The sequence below is a fragment of the Oncorhynchus keta genome, chromosome 28 (genome assembly GCF_023373465.1).
Source record: "Oncorhynchus keta strain PuntledgeMale-10-30-2019 chromosome 28, Oket_V2, whole genome shotgun sequence".
NCBI lineage: Eukaryota > Metazoa > Chordata > Actinopteri > Salmoniformes > Salmonidae > Oncorhynchus > Oncorhynchus keta.
This window is the reverse complement of record NC_068448.1, coordinates 36,133,758-36,156,867: the sequence shown is the minus strand read 5'-3', so window position 1 is coordinate 36,156,867 and position 23,110 is coordinate 36,133,758. Positions and strand designations below refer to the sequence as shown.

Here is a 23,110-nt window from a genome sequence, read left to right as displayed (position 1 = left end):
TCAGTACGGTTTCTGCTCTGCTCCCTCTCTCTCTCTCTCTCTCTCTCTCTCTCTCTCTCTCTCTCTCTCTCTCTCTCTCTCTCTCTCTCTCTGGGTGATTACTGATGCCCTCTTTCTTTCTCTCTCTCACTCTTTCTCTCTCTCTCTCCCTCTCCCTCTCCCTCTCTCTCTCTCTCTCTCTCTCTCTCTCTCTCTCTCTCTCTCTCTCTCTCTCTCTGGGTGATTACTGATGCCCTCTTTCTTTCTCTCTCTCGCTCTCTTTCCCTCTCTCTCTCTCTCTCTCTCTCTCTTTCTCTCTCTACCTTTATCTCTCCCTCTCTCTCCCTCACTCTGTTTTCTGTCTCTCTGAAATGTGATGCGATGAACACCAGTGAGAGGTGAGGGTTAGAGGGCGTCAGAAATAAATAAGATCTAATTCCCCTGCAGGGTCTCACTCGTGTTCGGTATTGACCCGAAATATGGTTTATTGACCCTATACACGCACACTCATATGCTAAACAAACAGGCTCATTCACAGACATACAAGCACACATGCACACACACACAGTCTTGTATAACTAACCTTGTCGGTACACACAATTAAGTCCCATTCAAAATCCTATTTTCCCTAACCCTAAACATAGCTCAAGCTCTTACCCCTTACCCTAAAACTAACCCTAAACATAAACCAAATTCTAACCTTCACACTAATTCTGACCTTAACCCTAAACCCTCTTGAAAAAGCATTGACCTTGTGGGGATGTTAACAAAATGTCCCCAGTTAGTCAAAGTTTTGTTTGTTTACTATTCTCATTGGGACTTCTGGTCCCCACAAGTATAGTTAAACACGGCCAGACACACTGGCACACACACCCAGGCACACAAATGCCCACTACCACACAATCCCCACCAACACAAGGAATCAGCCTTCATTTCTCCTCCTCATGCGCCAGATGATAACGGTAGTGTCTTGAATCCTATCGCCCCCCCCCCTTGCCTCCTTCTCCCGCTCATCCTCCAGTACTATCCTCCAGTACTGAGCCCTGTGATACTTGTTAAACAAATCCCTGTCTCTTCCTCGTCTCTTTCTTTTTCTCCCGTCACCTCACGAGGACCTGGGCTTCATGCTCTGGAGAGATAACAGATTATAGTGCCAGCTCACACATTAATAACCCACCAACCAACCAACACACACACACACACACACACGCACACACACACACACACGCATGCACACACACACACACACACGCAGACATCCACACACACACGCACGCACACACATACACACACATACACACACATGCAGACAGCCACACACACACACAAACACACACACACACACACACACACACACACACACACACACACACACACACACACACACACACACACACACACACACACACACACACACACACACACACACACACACACTCCTAATGACAGACAGAAGCTTCGTTTTACACATGTTTTACTTATGTATTTATGCATTCTGCTCCCCTGAATAATCTATTGAGGTTGGATTGTTGTTGTTATTTTTACGCAATATGAAAAATAACATTGGATACAGAAGTATACAATGGGAGTCATTGGTACATTTATATCAGGGAGGAAACGACAATAGTCACAATAGTGACAATAGTGTAAGCAGTACTATTTGTTTGTGGTACGGTTTTGGTGTGAACGGGCTTGTCTGGGAGTGTGCGTGGGCGTCGAGACAAAGCGGGAATCAGTAAAAGGCCCATCATTATAAGGTGGTAGTCATAATCTTCTTCTATGCCATGCGTATGGGTTAGGGTTGATTGATAGGATAATGGACGCCAGTAGGGTAACGATGGTAATCCATCCTCACCTCTTTCTATCTATGTATTTCTTTCCCCTCTTCCTGCTAGTGAGATGTGGAAGCATTATCCCCATCCACCTCTTTGTGACTCTCTCTCTCTTTGTCCTTAATACTTTCCTCACTCCTGACTCTCTCTCTCAATTGTTCCTCCCTCTCTCTGTATTTCATCCTCCTCCCCTCTTTCTAGCAACCCCCCCTCCCCGCCCCCATCCTCCTCACAGTAATCCCCCCCCCCCTGCCTCCCTCACCCACACCTCCTCTTCCTCCCCCCTGTCTCTGCCAGGTTAATACTGTCTGTGAGATAGCCACACTCCCAGCTCCCTGCATGCAGTAGTCTTGAGGCGAGTCAGAGACCAAAACGCTCCTGATCCATCTCCCTCGCCTTCTAATACCCCCTTGTCTCCAACCTGTAATAGCACTGGAAGCTTGATGCCTCATAATGCACAAAGTCCCCGCAATCCCCTTAGTATGCCGTGTCTGTCCCCTCCTCTGTTTACAGTTCAAGCAATAACCAGGCCATAATGGAGAGAGATGGAGACAGATATCAACACTTATTTGCATTTATTAGGCCCGCCATTATAGGAACTCGGGCTTCCTGTTTACCTGATCATTTTTTTTTGCCACACTGGGTTTATGGATGTATTCACCGCTATCTCCTTGTTCCCCTCCTCTGACGGCTCACAAAATGAAGTGTCTTATAAAAACTACGGCTGCTAGAGTTCTTGTCATGTTGAACAGGCACTATATTACGGGGCTGAAGTGAGTGTAGATTTAAGAGGTTTATCTGCTGTGCGCGCGCGCGCGCGCGTGTGTGCGTGTGTGTGTACATGACTTTTAGGGTGTGTATCTGTGCATGCAAAAAACATGCGTGAATGTGTATGTGTGTGTATGTGTATGTGTGAGGGACCGGGAATTATTCAACTTTAACATTTAAAAATGTTCAAAAGCTTGTAGCTTATTATTCACACAACTGTTACTCATTAAAACCACTTAATACCATATGCCAGTTCAGAAGCATTGAACGCTCCAGCACACATTACTGCCCATTGTTTTGGATCATCATCTCAGTTAAATATGGCTAATGCTAAATTATGATACAATGGAGCTTCAATGCCGCGCAATTACCAGTTAGCAGTTAGCCTATCTACTCTCTAGAAGAGGACATATTTTTTACTTTTAAGTTCGCCATTATTTAACCAGGTAGGCCAGTTGAGAACAAGTTCTCATTTACAACTGCGACCTGGCCAAAATAAAACAAAGCAGTGCGACACAAACAACAACACAGAGTTACACATGGAATAAACAAATGTACTGTCAGAAGCACAGAGAAATAGAGAAAGTCTATATACAGTGTGTGCAAAATGGTGTGAGGAGGTAAGGCAATAAATAGGCCAAAGTGGCGAAGTAATTACAATTTAGCAAATTAAGTGAGAGATGTGCAAATGATGATGATCATGTGCAAGTAGAAATACTGGTGTGCAAAGAAGTAAATAAAAACAATATGGGGATGAGGTAGGTAGATTGTATGGGCTATTTACAGATGGGCTGTGTACAGCTGCAGCGATCGGTAAGCTGCTCAGATAGCTGACGCTTAAAGTTAGTGAGGGAGATATAAGTCTCCAACTTCAGCGATTTTTGCAATTCTTTCCAGTCATTGGCAGCAGAGAACTGGAAGGAAAGGCAGCCAAAGGTGGTGTTGGCTTTGGGTTGACCAGTGAGATATACCTGCTGGAGCTCGTGCTACGTGTGGGTGTTGTTATGGTGACCAGTGAGCTGTGGTAAGGCGGAGCTTTACTGAGCAAAGCTGTATAGATGCCCTGTAGCCAGTGGGTCTGGCGACAAATATGTAGCGAGGGCCAGCTGACAAGAGCATACAGGTCGAAGTGGTGGGTGGAGTGTTACAGATACCAATGGTGAACCTCAGAACATCCTCACATGAAGACAAATCCAGACATTTTAATCCTGTCTGGTCTTCCCATGTCACTCTAGGGAAGAAATAATATGCCTATCATTCTTAAAGGAGCGTCCCAACCCGTAACCCCCCGCCCGCCACACAAATATCCATACAAGCGTGGAGGCTCTTCTGTCAACAGGCAGAAGAAGAATGCCCGAACCCCCGGCCTTTGAGCACAACCAGGAGTCCCTCTGTATAGTGAGGTTTTTGTGGCCGATTTTCCAGACTCAAGGGTAACACTAAAGCATGTAAAAGAGAGAGACAGCTGCAGTCAAATAAGCTCTTTGAAGAACTACATCAAACGGGCAAATCATCTCCCAGCTATTGGGCGGACTGCAGCGGTACAGGGAGGACGTGGTGGCGAGGGGCGATGCTTTGTGGTTGGTCTGCTGCGTGTCTGTGGTAGTGTGGCCGAGTGGATGTGCTGGGGGGGGTGTTCTCCATGGTCTCTACCTCCCTCTGTCTGTCTCCATCACTTGCTCTCTCTATCTTGCTCTCTTATCTTTCTCTCTCTCTTTGTCTAGCTCCTCTCCTGCTAGGGGTTATACGGACACGTTATATATATATATATATGCTAAAGGATAATACATTAGAAGATTCTGCCCATTCCCCCTCTCCTTCCCCCTACAACAACTATCACCACCACCACGACAGGGAAACCTGTTCCGCCACACGCCTCTGGGCCGCGTGCCGCCAAGCAGAGCCGTCACCACCACACTGCGCTGGCTGACAGCTCCCCAATCCTAATGAAGCATTATTAAATCCAGTTCAAAACACTGTATCACAGGGAGAAGAAAGGCAGACACACACAGAAAGTCCCGCAAAGACTCCCTGCCTCCCTGCCTGGGAGATAACTCCCACCCTCCTCTCTTTGTTGTCCATCCTCTCCTCTCTGCCTGTTTTGTACTATATATTCTCTATTCGGGTTCTTGTAGTGCAGGGTTGTGTTCTCCTCCTGCTCCCCACTACTACCACCATGTCTTCTTCTTCAACTAAAGGGAATGTTTCAGCATTGTGTTAGTCTTTTCCTTTACTACCTGTATTCCTCTTGTTATTATCCCAAGCCTAACCTTGCTGGTGTCTACCACTTCAGTACTGCCTTGTGGCTCAGGGAGACAAGCTAATTGGCAGTGAGGAGCATTCTAATTTAGAAGGTAGCTCGGTGACTTTTCATCTTCCTACTTCTCCGGCCTTTCAAATGATAATAATGTGGAAAATGCAGGCAGGAGGTCCCTGAAGTTGTTTTCTGACACGTTCTGCTTGTTACACCGGTCACATTCACCCAAGCAATTTGCCTCCTTGTCTGAGTCTGAGAGGAAAGCTTATCTGTGCTAACGTCGGCGCAGTGGCGTAGTGCGACGCTCCGAAACAGGACGGATCCGTTAGCATTCAAATCAACGCGACCCCCTCTGTTCTTCCTTGCTCTTCCGTCCGTGCCTGTCAAAGTGCCTGCTACGGCGAAGGAGAAAAACTCTCAGACTATTATTATTGAATGGGTCCGAGAAGCAACGAGGAGAATTCTGTTGACTGTCACAAAGAAAACAGCGGCACTCTGGGAAGTGGCAAGGACGAGCCGATGGCTGCAGGCTGAAGGCGGTGGCTTAACACTTATTATTTCACGGTGGCCCATAAACCCGGGTGACAATGGGCTTCCATTGCTAGGCAAACCATGTCCTCCTACTGTGTTTTCATCCTCCATGGTGTCACCTAACAAACAATGGTACATCAAAGACAGTGTGGTTCTGTGGGTTCTGTGAGGATATATTGAATATGGACGAAGGGGAAGCAAACCAATGTCGGCATAATTCCTTCACTACAGTTGGTAGTGGTGTCGATTGCTTTCATGGTTGAAGGATTTCAAATGGCTGAGTATCCGTTTCAGTCACAGACGTTTGTCAATGCCTCAGTTGAATTTGTATTGATAATCTATACATGAAATACTAAATAAAGTCTTCCCTCATTGATAGCCTGGCGATTCCCAGGGCCACACGTACATAAAACGGATGCTCACATGACGGTTAGTCGCTGTGGATGAAAGCGTCTGCTAAACAGCATATATTATTATTATTACTTACACTGACCTTTTTGGTTTGCTGTACATTTGATTTTTTTAACCTTTATTTTACTAGGCAAGTCAGTTAAGAACAAATTCTAATTTTCAATGACGACCTAGGAACAGCGGGTTAACTGCATCTTCAGGGGCAGAACGACAGATCTGTCAGCTTGTGGGTTTGAACTCGCAACCTTCCGATTACTAGTCCAACACTCTAACCACTAGGCTACCCTGCCGCCCCACGTCTTCTTTTTGTTAGTCAAATCGTTAGTCATTTCATGACCCATGTTTTTAGCTCATAATAATTTGGCTAGTCTTTCTGAGGTGAGAGCAATACCGAGATGGATTTTATGCGGGAGTGTAATGGAACACTGTTCTGGGCCTGCATCTACAGTAGAAGACCTTTACTCATCTTTTGCTTCATATTCACTGTCACCAGTTGTCCAGCTCCATTTGCAGTATTGCATTGAAATCAAACTGAAACAAAGACACATTCCTTAGCGACACCACTCCACTGTATCTTGAAATGTTTTGAAGACGAAAGTGGCAGAAAGAGAAATGTGTCAAGATGTGCGAGAGATGCGTGTGCGGCTTTGATACGACGACACACAAAAGCACTTCTCTTCGCCAGCCTCTCCTAGCCTGACGACTCACACTAAATTCTACTGCTGCTTTGTTGTTCACTACATACGTTAGTCTGAGACTGCCATCATTGAAGTATTTTGTGTGAGGAGGGGCACTAGGGGCGTAGTATAAAACAAAGTCATCAGTCATTGGATCGTCTCTAACCAATTGGAGTATAAAAGCCCATGGCGAATTTTCTAACCGCCGCTTTACCCACTTGTGTCCCGAATGTGTTCGGATTCGGTGAAGGATCTGGGAGGTACTGAGACGTCCGTGGGCGTGGCGTAGCGTTTGGCCGGAGCAAGGAGTCTGGGTAGCTCGATCCTAGACTCTCGTTAAGGCGTGCTACCTACCTAGTTATGTACCCCTAAGATCAAACTAAAGAAATGGAGCAGTCTTCTGAGACAAACATGGTCTGAAATACAGGAATAAGACTTTATATTTTGGGGATAGGGGAGATAAAACAAAGAGTATGCTGGAAGGATTGTTGGATTAATATACCGTAGCACCCGTCCTGAAATGAAATTCATAGACAAAGCGCCGTAACAAAAGGTGGATATTGGACACAGATAAACATTATTCCAAATGTGGCGGTGCATAGGAAATGAGAGACTCGGAGCTTGTCGGAGGAACCCCGCTCCCCCGGGGTCTCGCTCTCTGGGAGTGTTTGTTATAATGCCCGCTATAAATATGTATTGGGGGAGCGGTGAAAAAAAATGCTGATTGTAATCTGATGGCGCTCCATCGTCAAGATTATGAGATACCAAAATATCTGTCGCAGACGCTAAATTAGAAGTTCCACCCACTCATATGGACAGAATAAGCCTCTCCGGAGTGGCAGGGCTGTTTAATAAGGGGTTGGAAACAAAGTTCTCTACAGGGAAAAGGTCTCTCTGTTTTTCAGAAAGGTAAATATTCAGGGGGTCCACTCAGCTGCCAGTAGAAGAGCATGCTGAAGCATAGCAATTGAGATTGTATTGTGAATGCAAAGCATCCTTCTATTGGCCCTTCAGAAAATTAATGCAACTTGTTTGTACAGCCAGCCAGCTGTGACCGCCCGTGAATCCTTAGTCAGGGCTGTCAAGTAGTTCTTCAGTCTAGAGTTACACATCCACGCCACTTTTTCCATTTGCACTCCAATAGGTTGACACTCTGATGTAAAAAGGTGGCATGTGGCAATTTTGTACTTAAGCTGCTTTGGAATTTGCTTTCATTGTTGTGTTACTTATGGTAGAAACTCTAGATTCCTGGCCTTCTTTAATGCACCAGTTGGATCAGTTGGATCTTCAACCAAAGTTTCAGTCAATAATTGACCTTCGTCAGGTTTCACATGATGTAGGCTAGTCGTGACAGTAAAGTCAAGGGTTCCTGTATAACCCATACACAATCCTGCAATACACACACAAACTCTAAAATACCTATTGTCTTCTCCCTCCCTGCAGCCCTGAAGGATCCATGCAGCGAGGTGATCTGCAGTTACGGCAGCACCTGCATCCAGTCATCGGACGGCCTGTCGGCCAAGTGCATGTGCCCGCTGAGCTGCGAAGGCAAGCCCGAGCAGGTGATGTGTGGCAGCGATGGCCAGGACTACCGCAATGAGTGTGAGCTCCACAAGCAGGCCTGCCATACCAAGAAGAACATCCGCCTTCAGCGCCAGGGATCCTGCAGTGAGTCCCCTCATATACTTTTCCTCTAGCCTTTCTCTTTCGCTCTCTTTTTTCTTTATTTTTTCTTTCTTTCTTTCTCTCTCTCTCTCTCTCTCTCCTCTCTCTCTCTCTCTCTCTCTCTCTCTCTCTCTCTCTCTCTCTCTCTCTCTCTCTCTCTCTCTCTCTCTCTCTCTCTCTCTCTCTCTCTCTCTCTCTCTCTCTCTCTCTCTCTCTCTCTCTCTCTCGCTCTGGGGTTTCTCTGTCTTCTTTCTCTCTGACATCGTGTTACTGGTTTTCTCATTCTGTGCAATTTACTCTTCATGCAATCTCTTCCTGTGGTGTGGATTATTCACTGTTGACAAACAAAGCCAATTGTTTTTTTAGAGCTGGCCAGTTCAAGGCGGTTGTTTTGTCTGCGTTTTCTCCTGAGGACTTTTGACTATGAGGTAAGGGGGAAAGGGAAAGAGCCAGACAAAATAGCTTCCCAAAAGTGACGAGAGACTGAGAGGCTACAAAGGGGAAGGGAGATGAATGCTCAGGCCCCGAGAGGATGGCTGTAATATATCTAACCCGGTAAGACCGGGCTCCATGTCGCCATACCCCCCGGGGGGAGGCTGTGTTCTCAGGAGAGCTGGCCCGGCGGACCCTGAATCTTCCTGAGTGATTCTGACCAAGCCTTTGCTGTCTCAACTGGCTCGCCCTTGAAGCTAAGCAGGATCGGTCCTGGTCTGTCCCTGGATGGGAGACCAGAGGAAGTGCTGGAAGGGGTGTTGGAGGTCCATTCGGGGGCACACCTCCCTCTGGTCTAAGGAGATCCCAATGCCGCAGGGCAGTGAAGGGGACATTGCCTTGCATAAGTTGCCATTAAAATGGGTGTCCTGACTCTCTGTGGTCACCATAGATCCCATGGCTCTTATCATAAGAGTAGGGGTGTTAACCATGGTGTCCTGACTAAGTTCCCAATCTGTCTGTCATACCATCAGGTCACCTAATCATCCCCAGCTTCCAATTGGCTCACTCATCCCCTCTCCTCCCCCTGTAACTCTTCCCCAGGCCATTGCTGTAAAAGAGAATATGTTCTCAGTCATCTTAGCTGGTAAATAAAATATACAGCTGGGGCTAGGCTAGCCAGAGCCTTTGCTGTCTGTCCGTATGTCTGATACCTCATCAGGGGGGCTCGACTGCGGAGGGCAGGACTCCTGGAAGCCGTTTTGGTGTCTTAATGGGAGGTAATGTTTTTTTGCAAGGGGGATAATGGCTGGGCTTGTGTGGTATCATTGCGTTACTGGCTTTGGGCGCTTTTTGCAATACGATAAAACCCCTCAATCGGTTGCAGTCCCACGTTTTAAATCCTCCTGTGTGAGCGATTCCATTGTGCTAATATACACAATCCCTGACCTTGGCGATGGCGTTGCTGGTGTTGGCCCTGTTGTTGTCTCGCCTGCCCAGCCCAGGCCGTCAAAGCCAAGCTACCATTGTCCCTTCTATGTGTTCCTGTTGTCGCCATTTGTTTTCCGAGCCAAGGCCGTGGAAACCATTTCTCCCCTCTTTTTCCTCCCTTCCTCTCCCTGACCCTTTCTTCTCTACACATTTGGTCTCATCCTCCTCGCTGGTGTTTCAAATGACTCGCTCGCAGCCTGGCAGTATTTTAATGCAACACAGCAGTACATAAATCTTCTGTGTCCCCTCGCTCTGAAGAAGAGAAGTGGAATGAGATGGGACGAAGCTGCAGCAGCTAGCGGCTCCTATTTCAATAAGCTTCTCCCCAGTTCCTTTATGATTACAGCTGATATGGCCACCAGCGCCAGCCGTCAGCCGGACTTCCCCCAGAGAGGAGTGCAACGAGGCCCAATCAAAAATAAACTTTCTCCATCTATTTGGAGCCTGTCGTCCTCTCAGATCCATGGCCTTCCCAGCTTTCCACTCAGCCTCTCCAGGGCAACCTGTGATGATAGCAGGTGTCGTGTCTTTGGCTATGCCGGATTAAGTGATATGACATGCTATTCTCTAAAATCCTTTCTCCTGATTGAGCTAATCATGTAAATGTAATAAACTTGAGAGTCGGGGCACCACAAAATAATATTTATAGAGCTGTTATCTTCCAAATAAACTCTTAAAGACCTTGTAATATTTTACATCAATAGCAGTCAATATTAATTGTCACCTTAATTCAGTCTCATCTGAAAGTTGTAAACCCTGGCTAACAAGTTGAATCAGCTAGACAAAATTGGGTTTAATTATTTATTTACTAAATACCAAACTAATCACACAGAATTACATATGCACAATGATATGCACAATGAATTATACCTTGATTACAAATTACGTTATACAGGAAAACGTCCCTAGCGGGCGGAACAGAGATGACAGCTGGTTACACAAAATAAAAGGGGCTGGGTTTGAGTGAAAGAGCGGGAAGACTGAGGGACAAAGGGAGAAGCTGTGCTATCGTAAATACAGTATCTTATGCATTCTAAATTACCGCCCATTTGGAAAAGGAAAATGCAATAAATATTTACTCTGAGCTGCGCTTCGGTAGGTTGGTGGATAGATGGAAGGCCGTGTTGCCCAACCGAGTCCTTTGAAGAATGTTTCTGGTGGTCAATTGGATACGTTGTAGTAACGTTGTTGTGTGGTAGATGGGATACTCTGTCTGCGTTTGCAGCTGCTGTTGCTAACTCAACGCCTAGGAGGTATCACTTCTGTAGTGAATAAGAGTTCAAAGTTCATACCATTCGCAACCAAAGCTCACGCTGAGGTTGGCTTAGTTCTGTAGTTGACATGTTAGTCCTTTTAACGCAGAGGCTGCAGACCTCACGTACTTGGAACAGCAGGTTACATTTTCGTCAAGGCTTTATATAGTGGAGCGAGAAGGGTGTGTCTGAAAAGTTTTATAACCCATGACTCTTCACAGGGGCGGGCCACTGATTGAAAACCCAAATCTCTCATTTGGAAGCTAAAATTACATTTCATCTCTTCACCCAATAATTTCATATTCAAACATTTAAATTGAACAACAATTCCATGTGACTCCGATAACTACAATGTACATACTTTCCACTGTAGAGTTTATGTCATCCTATCATTGATGAGAATGTCCCAGATGACAACCGAACTGACATCATATTCATTAAGTACCACCGTATGTTCAATTGGTCGGATTACATTTACATTTACATTTAAGTCATTTAGCAGACGCTCTTATCCAGAGCGACTTACAAATTACCAGAATATAGTTAATTTCCCCCCACCTTCTGATGATCCCAGAATCTCTATGTTAAACAAGGGGTTTTCAAATTTCTCATCAGTAGGGTAGACAGAGGAAAAAGGGGGGAAGAGGTATTTATAACTGCCATAAACCTACCCCCAGGCCAACGTCATGACACATGCCTATCTCTGGCATATCCCCGGTGATGCATAACCGTGTCCTACCACTAACCTCTTTCTCTCTCATTCTCTTTCTCTCTCTTTCTTTCTCTTTCATTCTTTCTTTCTCTCTCTTTCTTTCTCTCTCCCCCGATCTCTCTCCCCTGTCCATAGACCCATGTAAAGGCCTCGAGAACAACCTGAACGTTGCATGCCGGGTGGAACCGCGCACCCACCAGCCCCTGAATATCCCCCGCCCGGAGTCCTGCCCAGCCGTCAATGAGCCACTGTGTGCCAGCGATGGGCAGACGTACGAGAGTGAGTGCCATATGAAGCGGACGGGCATGCAGAAGGGCATTGAACTCAAGAAGATCCACCCGGGCCGCTGCAAGAAACAAGGTGATTTGGCACATTCACACACACACACACACACACACACACACACACACACACACACACACACACACACACACACACACACACACACACACACACACACACACACACACACACACACACACACACACACACACACACACGCACACACACACACACACCCCACTGCCTTGACGGATAGATGACTAACCATGTTCTGTTAGGGCCCTGTTGTTACATGCGTGATACCAGACGGTTGGCAAAGGGGCTATTAAAACAGAGGTCTTAGGCCACACCAGGTCTGTAGTGCCAGGTTTACTGCAGATGACAAATGTTCCTGTTGCGTGAAAGGGGCTTCAATAGGCCACCACCTCCACTGCATCTGTAGCTTTTCCCCTCTCACCTCATCGTCACACATCTGAGACTCCCCATAGAGTTAAAGAAAGAGGCTCATGGTGTGATGCACTCTATTACAGACTCAAATTCTGCCCTTATATTTTGTGGTCAAGCTTGAGTAGAGATATAGGCCGCTAGTACGCGACTACATTGGGGACTTGAATGTCTCAGGAGCAGCGTTAGCACTGTGTATGAGTTAGTCTGGATCGAGTTAAAAGGAACCCATTCACTATCTGCCTTTTACTGAGGTAAAATGGATGGGTGTGGTAATGACGTTTTTGTTTTTCAAGGTTTTGATATGGAGAGAATATTTTCATTTTGAAATGCAGATCCATGAAATCAGGTTCTTTATTGCGTTTAGGCGAGAACGGGGGGTTGTCTTGTAACATGACATACATACAATACATCCCTCTAATGTTCGACACTCAGATAAGGCAGCGCCGTAATTAAGTTTCAGTGTAGCGTGACCGCTTTACGAGAAAGAGAGGAATGGCTCCAATTTGAATTACTGTACAAATTTGATCCCCTGATCGGGAACGTAGTACATTTGAAAGCTCTGAACGGGTCTTGACCTCCCGGAGAGAACGTTTTGTAGACGATTGCCTCGATTTGTCGGCTGATTTGCTGCGTTAGCCTTATTTTCAGTCACATGTCAAGTCACATTTGGTTAACAAAAAACAACATTATCACAACATCGCTGCACACATTACAGAGGAACATTACGAATTCTAAACAAGAACAAGAACAACTAAAATGTCCCCCCGTCCGTTTTGCAGAGGAGTGCAGGGAGGAGTGCAAGTTCAACGGCGTGTGCCAGGTGGAGCGTCTGGGCATGCGCTGCTCCTGCGAGCCCATCCAGTGCGATGGCACCTACAAGCCGCTGTGCGGCAAGGACGGCCACACCTACATCAATGACTGCGAGCGCCGGCGGGCTGAGTGCCAGGCCAAGGCCCATATTCCCGTCAAGCAGCAAGGCCCGTGTGGTGAGTCGGGACCCCTAGGAAGAGAAAGGGGGAGTAGCCTTTGGTCCTCTCCCTCTCTCTCCCTCTTGTTGACTCCTCCTCCCACAGTGTTTTTGAAACGTCCTCCTGTCCTGTGTAAGTACTGTGTGGGTGTTGGTTCTCTGTCTGTCTCTTGACCTGTCAGTAATCTGTGATGGGAGGGGAAAAAGCTAACAGACAGGAATTTACCGTGACCACCACTTTTCCCTTCACCCCCATCCACCTCATCCCCGTCACGCTCCGCCATCACATGTGACACATGAAACACAACGGCCTTCATGTTTCATTCATGTCCTCCTACCCTCTGGTAGTGCCAGTCTTCCACTTCAATGGGTCTCTCTCTCTCTCTCTCTCTCTCTCTCTCTCTCTCTCTCTCTCTCTCTCTCTCTCTCTCTCTCTCTCTATACATAACACACACAACGTTTTGTCGCTCACCTGTCTTTGTCTCTGTCTGTCTCTTTTTTGTCTCTGTGGCTTCCTTTTTAAACAGGTATTCTTTCTGTTTCAGTGCGTCTCAGTCTGTCTGTCTTTGTCCGTGTGACGTCTGCCGCTGTTCGGGACACAGCACTCGCTGCAGCACAACCTTTGACCCCTCTGGTGGACAGTTGGGAGGGGTCAGACTCCTCCAATTGGACTAAACATGGGGGTGGTGGGATGGTTGTCTTGTCTTCCTCCCCTGTCTCTTTCTTTCTCTCTCTCTCTCTCTCTCTCTCTCTCTCTCTCTCTCTCTCTCTCTCTCGCTCTCTCTCTCTCTCTCTCGAACTAGCTACAATATCTCTCTGAAACAGAGTAGTATGTTCTCTCCCAACACTCCAAGCTGTTGCTCTTGTCTCTCCTCCTCTGTGCACTCTCCATGCAGCCCTGCTGTGTTTGCGGGGGGAAGAAAGCATCCGTCCGTGAGGTTTGGGAGCTCTTCTTCCCAGCGCTGTGTTTTGTCTTGTCTTGTGTCAACCCCTTTCCCATTGCCCAACCCCCTTATCCCTCAACCCTAAATCTATTGGTACCCTTCTACCCCAGCATGGCAGACTGCATGTGGACACTCCTAACCCCTGCCCAATGCGCCACCCCTTCCTTGCCTCCTGGGCACTGACAAACGTCGTGCCATGCCCAGTGTCTACTGACTAGGTCTCTCAACCTTATATAATCTAAGGCAGTGTTTCTTAATCCTGGTCCAAGGGACCAGTTATTGTTTTCGCCCTAGCATTACACACCTGGTCCCACGAATCAACTCTTCCTCAAACCTTTGATTAGTGGAATCAGGTGTTTAGCGCCAGGGCAAAAACTAAAACGTTTAGTGTTAGAGCAGCAGTGGGCAAACATACCCCAGCCAAAGCCATCCGGTGTGGGTGCATGTTTTTGCTCCCGCCAAGCAGTATCGCATATGATTCAGCACATCAAAGCATCGATCGAAGACTACGATTAGTCAATTTTGTTGAGTTCCGGTGTGTTCCTGTTTGGCCGGAGTACAATCCTGCGCACGCAATGGCCGTTGCGGAGTATAGATAGCCTACCCCCGATGAAGAGTGGCTGTCCTCGACAGACAAGCTAAGCCACAGGCGTTCTGTAGCAACGTTCCTCTGGTTCTTCTTTGACAGATATCTCTATCTCGTCTCACTCGGGTTGCTTATCTGAATACTAAGTTGTATTCGTCTCCGCTAGGTGACGTCAGAAGCATCGCTCCACAGTATCACGGTGCAACTCATTAGCGTTGTTTTCTAGTCTCTTCCCCCGTCTTTTTGCCACGCATAAATTAGCAAGCGAAATGTCCGGGTGCTTATGTGTTTTTTCTTTTGTTTTTCATTATTTTCGACAAAGTAAACTGTCACAGTCCTTTTCGGCGGGTTTTAGCCGGTGGCATGTTACAGTGTTTTTTAATGTGTTTCTATTGACATTTGCATATTTAGCCAAACAGCTCGCTCGACTATTTAATTAAACATCAAAAGGAGAGGAGCAAGGTGCCCACCGAGGCAGTTGGTTTAGTGTGGGTGACGACGGGACAGTGTTCCTACCTTTGGACACCTGCACACGGTTTGATGCTTAATTACTGTCTATCTCTCCTTCCGACCCTCTCTTACTTCTCCTCTTCTCCTAATTCGCAAGTCGTTCTTGCTCTGTGTGTCTGAATGGCCGGGTGTGGATTAGATAGAGACCCCAGCACTGCTAGTCTCCTTTCCGCTAGTCTTAAGGAGTCAATGCCCTGACGAGGTCCACTGGTAGGTGCGTGTGCGTGGTCGAGTGAGGCTTTCGGTGTGTGTGCAGGTGTGTGTATATTTGGTTGTGTGTGTGCAAGCTTGTGTGCATTTTGGTTTTGTTTGATTGTGTGTGCCAGAGCTGTTTGTATGTGACGGTGTGTGTGTCTGTGTGTTTAGATGGCCTCTTTGTCACGACGTGGTCAATAGCACAAGCGGAGCACAAGTTACAGTTACGGCCGTACACCCTGCGACACTCTTTCACCACTGTGACAGTGGCAGCGCCATTGTTTTCTCACTGTACTTTCTTCCTAACAACAACACTACACAAAGAACGTGGTTGTGACATGCTAACTGGGCCTCCCTTGCTCACTGCAATGGCACATCCCAAATACACCAGCATTTTAGAGTGACCAAAAGCAGAGGTACGCACACACACACACCCGCCCGCCCGCCCACCCACCCACACATACACACACACATACACCCACACACATACACACACCCTTCAAACTACTGAAGACGAGAGGGACCCTGCTGTCTTGTACCATTCTATAGTCCTCCTATCCAGCTGCTGTCCTGGCATTCCTGCTGTGTGCAGAGCCTTCTCCTTGCACCCCCATAAGCTTAAGTGGTTCAGCCCTTCATCGTGTGCCGCCTGGCATTAGCCAGCCTTTTGTCACTTCCCGATGGCTCTGATGGATAGGGAGCGAAAGACTGGGATGATGGGGTGTCATGGCTGTCACTACCCCCACCACCCCCCAGATGCGCGCGCACACACACACACCACACACACACACACACACACACACACACACACACACACACACACACACACACACACACACACACACACACACACACACACACACACACACACACACACACACACACATTTGGTGAGACACAGTGCTAGTTTATAGATCAATCATGCCACAAGCCATCAGGAGGGCTGAAAATCTCCAGATATGAGCCTGTAAATCTCAGTCCCCTGCGGTGAGTGTGGTGACAACCCCCTAATGTGACTGTCGTCCTCCGTTTCACTCTCCATGTCCCTAAAGGGCCACTTGTCCCCTATGGGGGACACACAGACTAGCCTAATCATACAGACACCAGTGTCGGCGATGCTGAGAAAGACAATGCTGCCCTATTTGATTAATAACCTATATAGTCTTATATTGAGTTCCACAGGAATGTGTTCGAGGTCAGTCTCTCATGAGATGGTCACTATATAAGGGGCGAAAAAGGAATAGTGGTGGATTGCGAGAGGCCAATTCTTAGCATTACTAGGATGCTCAGCTGAAAAACGAAGTCAAAGTGGTTTAAGATGCCTCTCGCTTGACCCTGAGAGCTAGAAGGAAGCTTTCACTCCTGTGAGACATGGACATATAAAATGGTTCAGAGGTTCACAGGCCGGCAGACACACACACACACACACACACACACACACACACACACACACACACACACACACACACACACACACACACACACACACACACACACACACACACACACACACACACACATACAGTGAAGTACTTAGTTAGATAGTTAGATAAATGGTATGAATGCCATTTAAGAGCGGTGCGAGATTGTTTGTGTGTGTCTGTGTTTGTGTGTGTGTGCATAGGTGTGTGTGCATATGTGTGTGTGTGTGTGCATATGTGTGTGTGTGTGTGCACACGTTCACACACGCAGTTTTCCCCTGGAGGTTAACAGAAAATCACTCAGCCGGAGAGACATTGTCATTGACAAAGAGCCTCTGCAGAAGAGGAGAAATTGGGGTGAAAAAAACTGAAACGTGCGCCTTAGGTGACAAGTCTCTCCGGTGAATATTTATCATTTGCATGTTTATTTGATTAGCATCTCTGCTGCTTTCCGACGACACAAGTCACTGGCTTTGATTATACTCATAAACAATAATAGGTTGAGTACCCATTGAACCCAGAGAGGATCTCCAGTGATGTTTGGTAATGAATCTAATTAATGGACTTGCTCTGGGAGTTACAGTGCATTCAGAATGTATTCATGCCCCTTGACTTTTGCTACATTTTGTTGTGTTACAAAGTCAGATTAAAATGGATTTAATTGTCATGTTTTGTCAACGGTCCACACAAAATACTCTGATGTCAAAGTGACAAAAAAAAACAAAAGAAAATCATTAAAATAAAACACTAATATATCTTGATTAGATAAGTAATCAAAGCCCTGAGTCAATACATGTTTGAATCACCTTTGGCAGCGATTACAGCTGTGAGTCTTTCTGGGTAAGTCTCTAAGAGCTTTAAACACCTGGAGTGTGCAACATTTGCCCATTATTCTTTTCAAAATGATTCAAGTTCTGTCAAATTAGTTGTTGACTAGGAAATCATTTTCAAGACTTTCCATGGATTTTCAAGCGGATTTAAGTCAAAACTGTAACTCGGCCACTCAGGAACATTTATTGTCTTCTTGGTAAGAAACTCCAGAGGCCTTGAGTTTTATGTTACTGTCCTCCTTAAAGGTGAATTTGTCTCCCAGAGTCTGTTGGAAAGCAGACAGAACCAGGTTTTCCTCTATGATTTTGCCTGTGCTTAGCTCTTTTCCATTTTCTTTTTTATCCCGAAAAACTCCCAAGTCCTTAACAATTACAAGCATACCCATAACATGATGAAAATATGAAGAGTGGTACTCATTTTATTTGCCCCAAACATAACACTTTGTATTAAGGACAAAAAGCTTATTGCTTTGCCACATTTCTTTGCTATATTACTTTAGTGCCTTGTTGCAAAGAAGATGTACTGTATGTTTTGGAATATTTGTATTCTGTACAGGCTTCCTTCTTTTCACTCTGTCAATTAGGTCAGTATTGTGGAGTAACCACAATGTTGTTGATCCATCCTCAGTTTTACAGCCATTAAACTCTGTATTTGTCACAATTGGCCTCATGTTCAAATCCCTGAGCGGTTTCCCGCCTCTCCGGCAACTGAATTAGGAAGGAAGGACGTCTATCTTTTTAGTGACTGGGTGCATTGATCATCATCCAAAGTGTAATTAATAACTTCCCCATGCTCAAATGAATATGAAATGTATGTTTATTTTTAATTTACCCATCTACCAATAGGTGCCCTTCTTTGTGAGGCATTGAAAAACATCCGTGGTGTTGGTGGTTGAATCTGTTTTAAATTCACTGAGGGACCGTACAGATAATTGTGTGTGGTACAGAGATGAGGTAGTCATTCAAAGGTAGCAACTTATTTTGTGAGTTGTTCAGCAAATGTTTACTCCTAAAGTTATGTAGGCTTGCCATAACAAAGGAGTTGAATGCTTATTGGCTCAAGACATTTCTGCTTTTCATTTTTAATTCATTTGTAAAAATGTAGAGAAGCATTGGGTATTGTGTGTAGGCCAGTGACATAAAATCTACATTTAATACATTTTTAATTAAGGCTGTAACACAACAAAAATGTGGAAAAATTCAAGGGGTGTGACTACCTTCTGAAGGCACCGTAGGTTGGTGGTGTTAAGGATTATAGCGGCCCATACCGATTGTGTGTGGTGTTGGTGTGTGATTTGTGTGTGTGTCAGTGGGTGTCGGTGGTGGCAGAGTCGCTGCAGTCACCAGGCCTTATGGGTACAGCAGGTTCTTCCTATGGCGAACCAACCCTTACCCCATCTGTTGCACCCCTCCTTGCTTCCTCCCTCTCTTCCTTTCCTACAGTCTATGTGTTGTGTGCTGCTGGTCAGTGCACCCGGACCAGGCCCACCATGCCAATGATGCCCATCTGCTGTTTGGTGGCCTGCCTTTCATTTTCCTCTCCTTCCCCTCTTCTCTCCTCTGTTCTCTGTAAGTATACACATGTCATGAGATGATGGAGGAGCTCATCTTTGTCTTTGTTCCCTCGCTGTTGTCTTTCTCTGCCCCCCCCCCCCTCTCTCCCTCCGTTTGCTGTATTTCACTTCATCTGTGTTCCCTGTGTCGTCTAATAGAAGAGAAATCTATCAGGTTTGGTGTTTGGGGTTTTAAATGTCAAGTGGAGGACTGTCCCCTTGCAGCCATTACTCTGTGATAAGTGCTCCGAAGCAGGGAAACACAGCTCGCGGGCCTTCGTTTTACCATATGCTAATATTGAGACTTTTCTCTCGCGTTCCTGGCACCTATTTTAATATGTTCCATACAAGTTTTCACTGCTAGAGAGACATAGGGAGTGGCAGGTACTCCCCCTGCAGCACCGACAAAACTGGGTTAGGGCGCACCGCGGCATGTGCCGCTGTCTCTGCTTCCCATTGGCTGTTTCTACACAGTGGGCGGTGCCGGCAGCCACTTCTCCCTCACCGAATTGGCTACCTGGAGCGCAGGGATGGGTTTTCTTAGATTCTTATAGTGACATTGGGATCCAGAATTGGAGCAAGGGAAGATTCCAATCTACATATGCATGAGTAGGGAGAAGCTCTACCGCATAAAATAATCTCCCTGCATTTACATCCATATGTACAGGCTTAAACCACAAACATTACCCACGCAAACAAGGCTAGGAATATGACACTCCATCTCTCCAGGCTTATATACAGACCGCCTGCCGAGTGTGTTCAGCTCAACATGGCTTTGACTGAGGTAATACTCAGGTCAACTCTGAGAAATCCCGTATTTGCTTGTCAGATAAGGCCTCTAAATCTTGACTAATGTAGCAGTTTAGTGAGAGACAGGGAAGAGGCAACGTCTCTCTTGGGAGGGGGAAGATGGGTAGCGGAACGTTTGTCAGTGAGGGTCGTTCCGCAGCTTGGTGGGGGAGACAGGTAGCAGAACTTTGGCAGAATGTTTTATCAGTGGGTGGGCCTGTAGCGGTTATGGTTTTCTTAGCATTGCAGCACCCCAGCAGCCCACTTCATCTGACAGGGACTTCTAATCTCCCTGGTCTTAAAGGGCATTTCTGCCACTTTTCAACCTCATTCATCATCTCCAGCACCAACCAGTGTCTACATACTGTATGTGAAAGCAGGGCATTACTATGATCTGCGGTCAAGACGATAAGAAGAAAAGTCTTTAAAAAAAGGTGTCTCTGACATCACAGGGTAGGTTGAAAAGTAAAAGACAATGATTTTCAAAATCTGCAACAGGTTTCTAGCCCAAAGGAGGGTATTGTCTTGCTCCCCATGTCACTGCGGATATCATAGTGTTTGAAAATCACTGTTTTTAAAATGTTGTAACTTTTGCTGTTTTAACTTTATATTTCTTTCCACAAAACTTAGAAATGGGCTTTTTTCACATGCCCCGAGTTTACAAAACATTATGAACCCCTGCTCTGTCTATGACACAGACTGACCAGGTGAATCCAGGTGAAGGCTATGATCCCTTATCGATGTCACATGTTAAATCCACTTCAATCAGTGTAGATGAAGGGAAGAAGACAGGTCAAAGAAGGATTTTTAAGCATTGAGGGAGGGAGGGAGGGAGGGGGGAAGGAAGGCAGGAAGGCAGGAAGGAAGGAAGGAAGGAAGGAAGGAAGGAAGGAAGGAAGGAAGGAAGGAAGGAAGGAAGGAAGGAAGGAGAGAGCCTGGCCTAGGCTGGTGGGAGAAGGGCAGAAAGAGGTGGCAGCATTCAGACTCCCAAGTCGCCATGTCTGGGACAGAAACATTGTCCTTTCTTAGAGAAGCCTCTAGGGACTGGTAAGAGATGTCTACTCCTAAACAGTTTCTTGACTGCAGCTAGAAGAAGAATTATTGAACAGAGGAGAGTTATTCATCTCCTCGCTCACACATCCCTAGCCAACACACCTTTTTCTGTCTCTCACGTCTTTGATGACGCTTGCGGCACTCTGGATCCCACACACACACATACACACACAAACAGTGAGTCACCATCGTCTCTTTCGTCTGATAAACAGAGGGGTCATTTGTTGTGTGTGTGTATGAGTCTGACTGCTGCAGCCTGGGACCTAGTATCTGTCCCTCTACTGAGGCATATGTCTGTCTGTCTGTCTGTCGGTCGTGGCAGCTCCAGTCCTTGAACAGCACAGCCACTGCTACCATCTCTACCCAGGCCTCTGGGATGATAGGCTGCTGTTTCAAAGTCTCCCTCACTGCCTTTGAGGGAGAAAATACGCTTTTAGTTCCCTGAGATTTTTTTTCAGACTGAGAGAATATGCAAGCCTTCTCAATTACCAAAGTCGGGTATAAGGGCTGCTGGAGGTTTCTCAAAGTCTCTCATCGTATGCTCATTCTCTCTCTCCATGCTAAGATTATTTCACAGAGAATTTGGGGAGTTTCGCCACCCCCACTTCTCTTTTTTGATTGAATAAATCTGAGAGAAAAACATTGCCTCCAGAAAAGTGGGAGAATGAGAATGTTTGGGATTATTTCTCATTCCTTATTTTTGGGGGTAGAAACAAAGAAAACAAGGGACTGAAGGTTATCGGAGGCTGCAGTTGTATTTTAGGGAGCTGGGCCTTCGGAAATGGGTTGCTGATCGCCCTCTGTATCCAGAGCTACACACATAGAGACATACACACACACACAGTGTAGAAAAAAGATCAGGCAGAATAGCGTTTTTTGAAGCCCGGCTAAATTAGGCACAGTTCCACCACATACATATTTACATGCCAATTCGGAGCTCTTTCAAAGTGCCGGCTTGCCCACAACACAGAAATCAATAGCAGTGTTCCACTACTTAATCCGCAACGTTCCCATTAGAAAAAGTGAGATCCTTGTCTCCTTGCTCATCCTTATTCAGGATCCGTAAAGATTTGTTCAATTACGTTCGCCGACGGGCACTAGATGTAGCCTGGCGATTGCTCCTCCTCCACACTAGTATCGGCTAGGGCCTTATCCCCTTGTTTTTTCCTGCTTCTCTCTTGATGTAAAGACGTGTAGAACACAGGTGAGGCTTTTTATAACGCCGAATCATCCTGTGGCGAGACACTATCGCAATGGCAACGGCACATAATAACCATTTAATGATACGCATAAAATAACCTTTTAAGTGTTCCTTGCTGATTGCTGACCCTCTACACTACAGCCTAACTACTACCCCCTAACACAGACGCCGTGGGGCGCCGGAAAGCATGCAGCGTCCTTCTTGACACTTGTGAATTTTTTCCCCACCACAGTCCTGTGATTTTAGACGCTATCTAATCGAACATCAAGCCTCTTCCAGGGTTCTGAGATGACTTCACTCCTATCACTCCTATCTGTTCCCCTCCTCACCCACAGTGGGAAATGACGTTCTGCTATATGTTGATGATTTTACCCAGAGCTGAGATGAGGCTCAAGGGGGGATTTTAACAGTATTAAACGCACCCGTGCTTTCAGAAACTAAACGGCGGCAGCTTCTTAAACGGAGCGCCCGGCGTGATTCTAGTCTAATCCCATAATAATCAGGGTAATGACTGCACCCTTGGTTGCCATGGGGAGAGGAGGAGACACAGGAGGGGTTGTAGGAGGGGGGTAGCCTGGGTTCAGCATTGTAACCCTATTCCCACACCATCTACCACCCGTGACATACCCGAGTTCCGCTCCCATCTTTTCCCCATCGACAATCTCTCTCGCTGGGAAGCCAGGGATAAAATGCATCCTCACATTCACTTGCATTTGAATCTATCTCCCAAACGGCAGACACGGCGCGTTTAGCATCACGCCACTATACCCCCACGCTCCAGGCATGCCAATGAGCCTCCTTCGCATGGCTTCGCCGCCCCCCTGC

At 46.5% G+C, this 23,110-nt stretch overlaps 1 protein-coding gene across 1 annotated transcript in view; it reads left to right on the top strand.

Moving 5' to 3' along the window:
* LOC118360591 (agrin-like) overlaps nt 1–23,110 on the top strand; it is a 285,805-nt gene that overhangs the window by 184,946 nt on the left and 77,749 nt on the right. Inside the window, 3 exon segments of the mRNA XM_052482905.1 lie at nt 7,899–8,123; nt 11,643–11,867; nt 13,016–13,222. Coding sequence (XP_052338865.1) covers nt 7,899–8,123; nt 11,643–11,867; nt 13,016–13,222 — 657 coding nt within the window.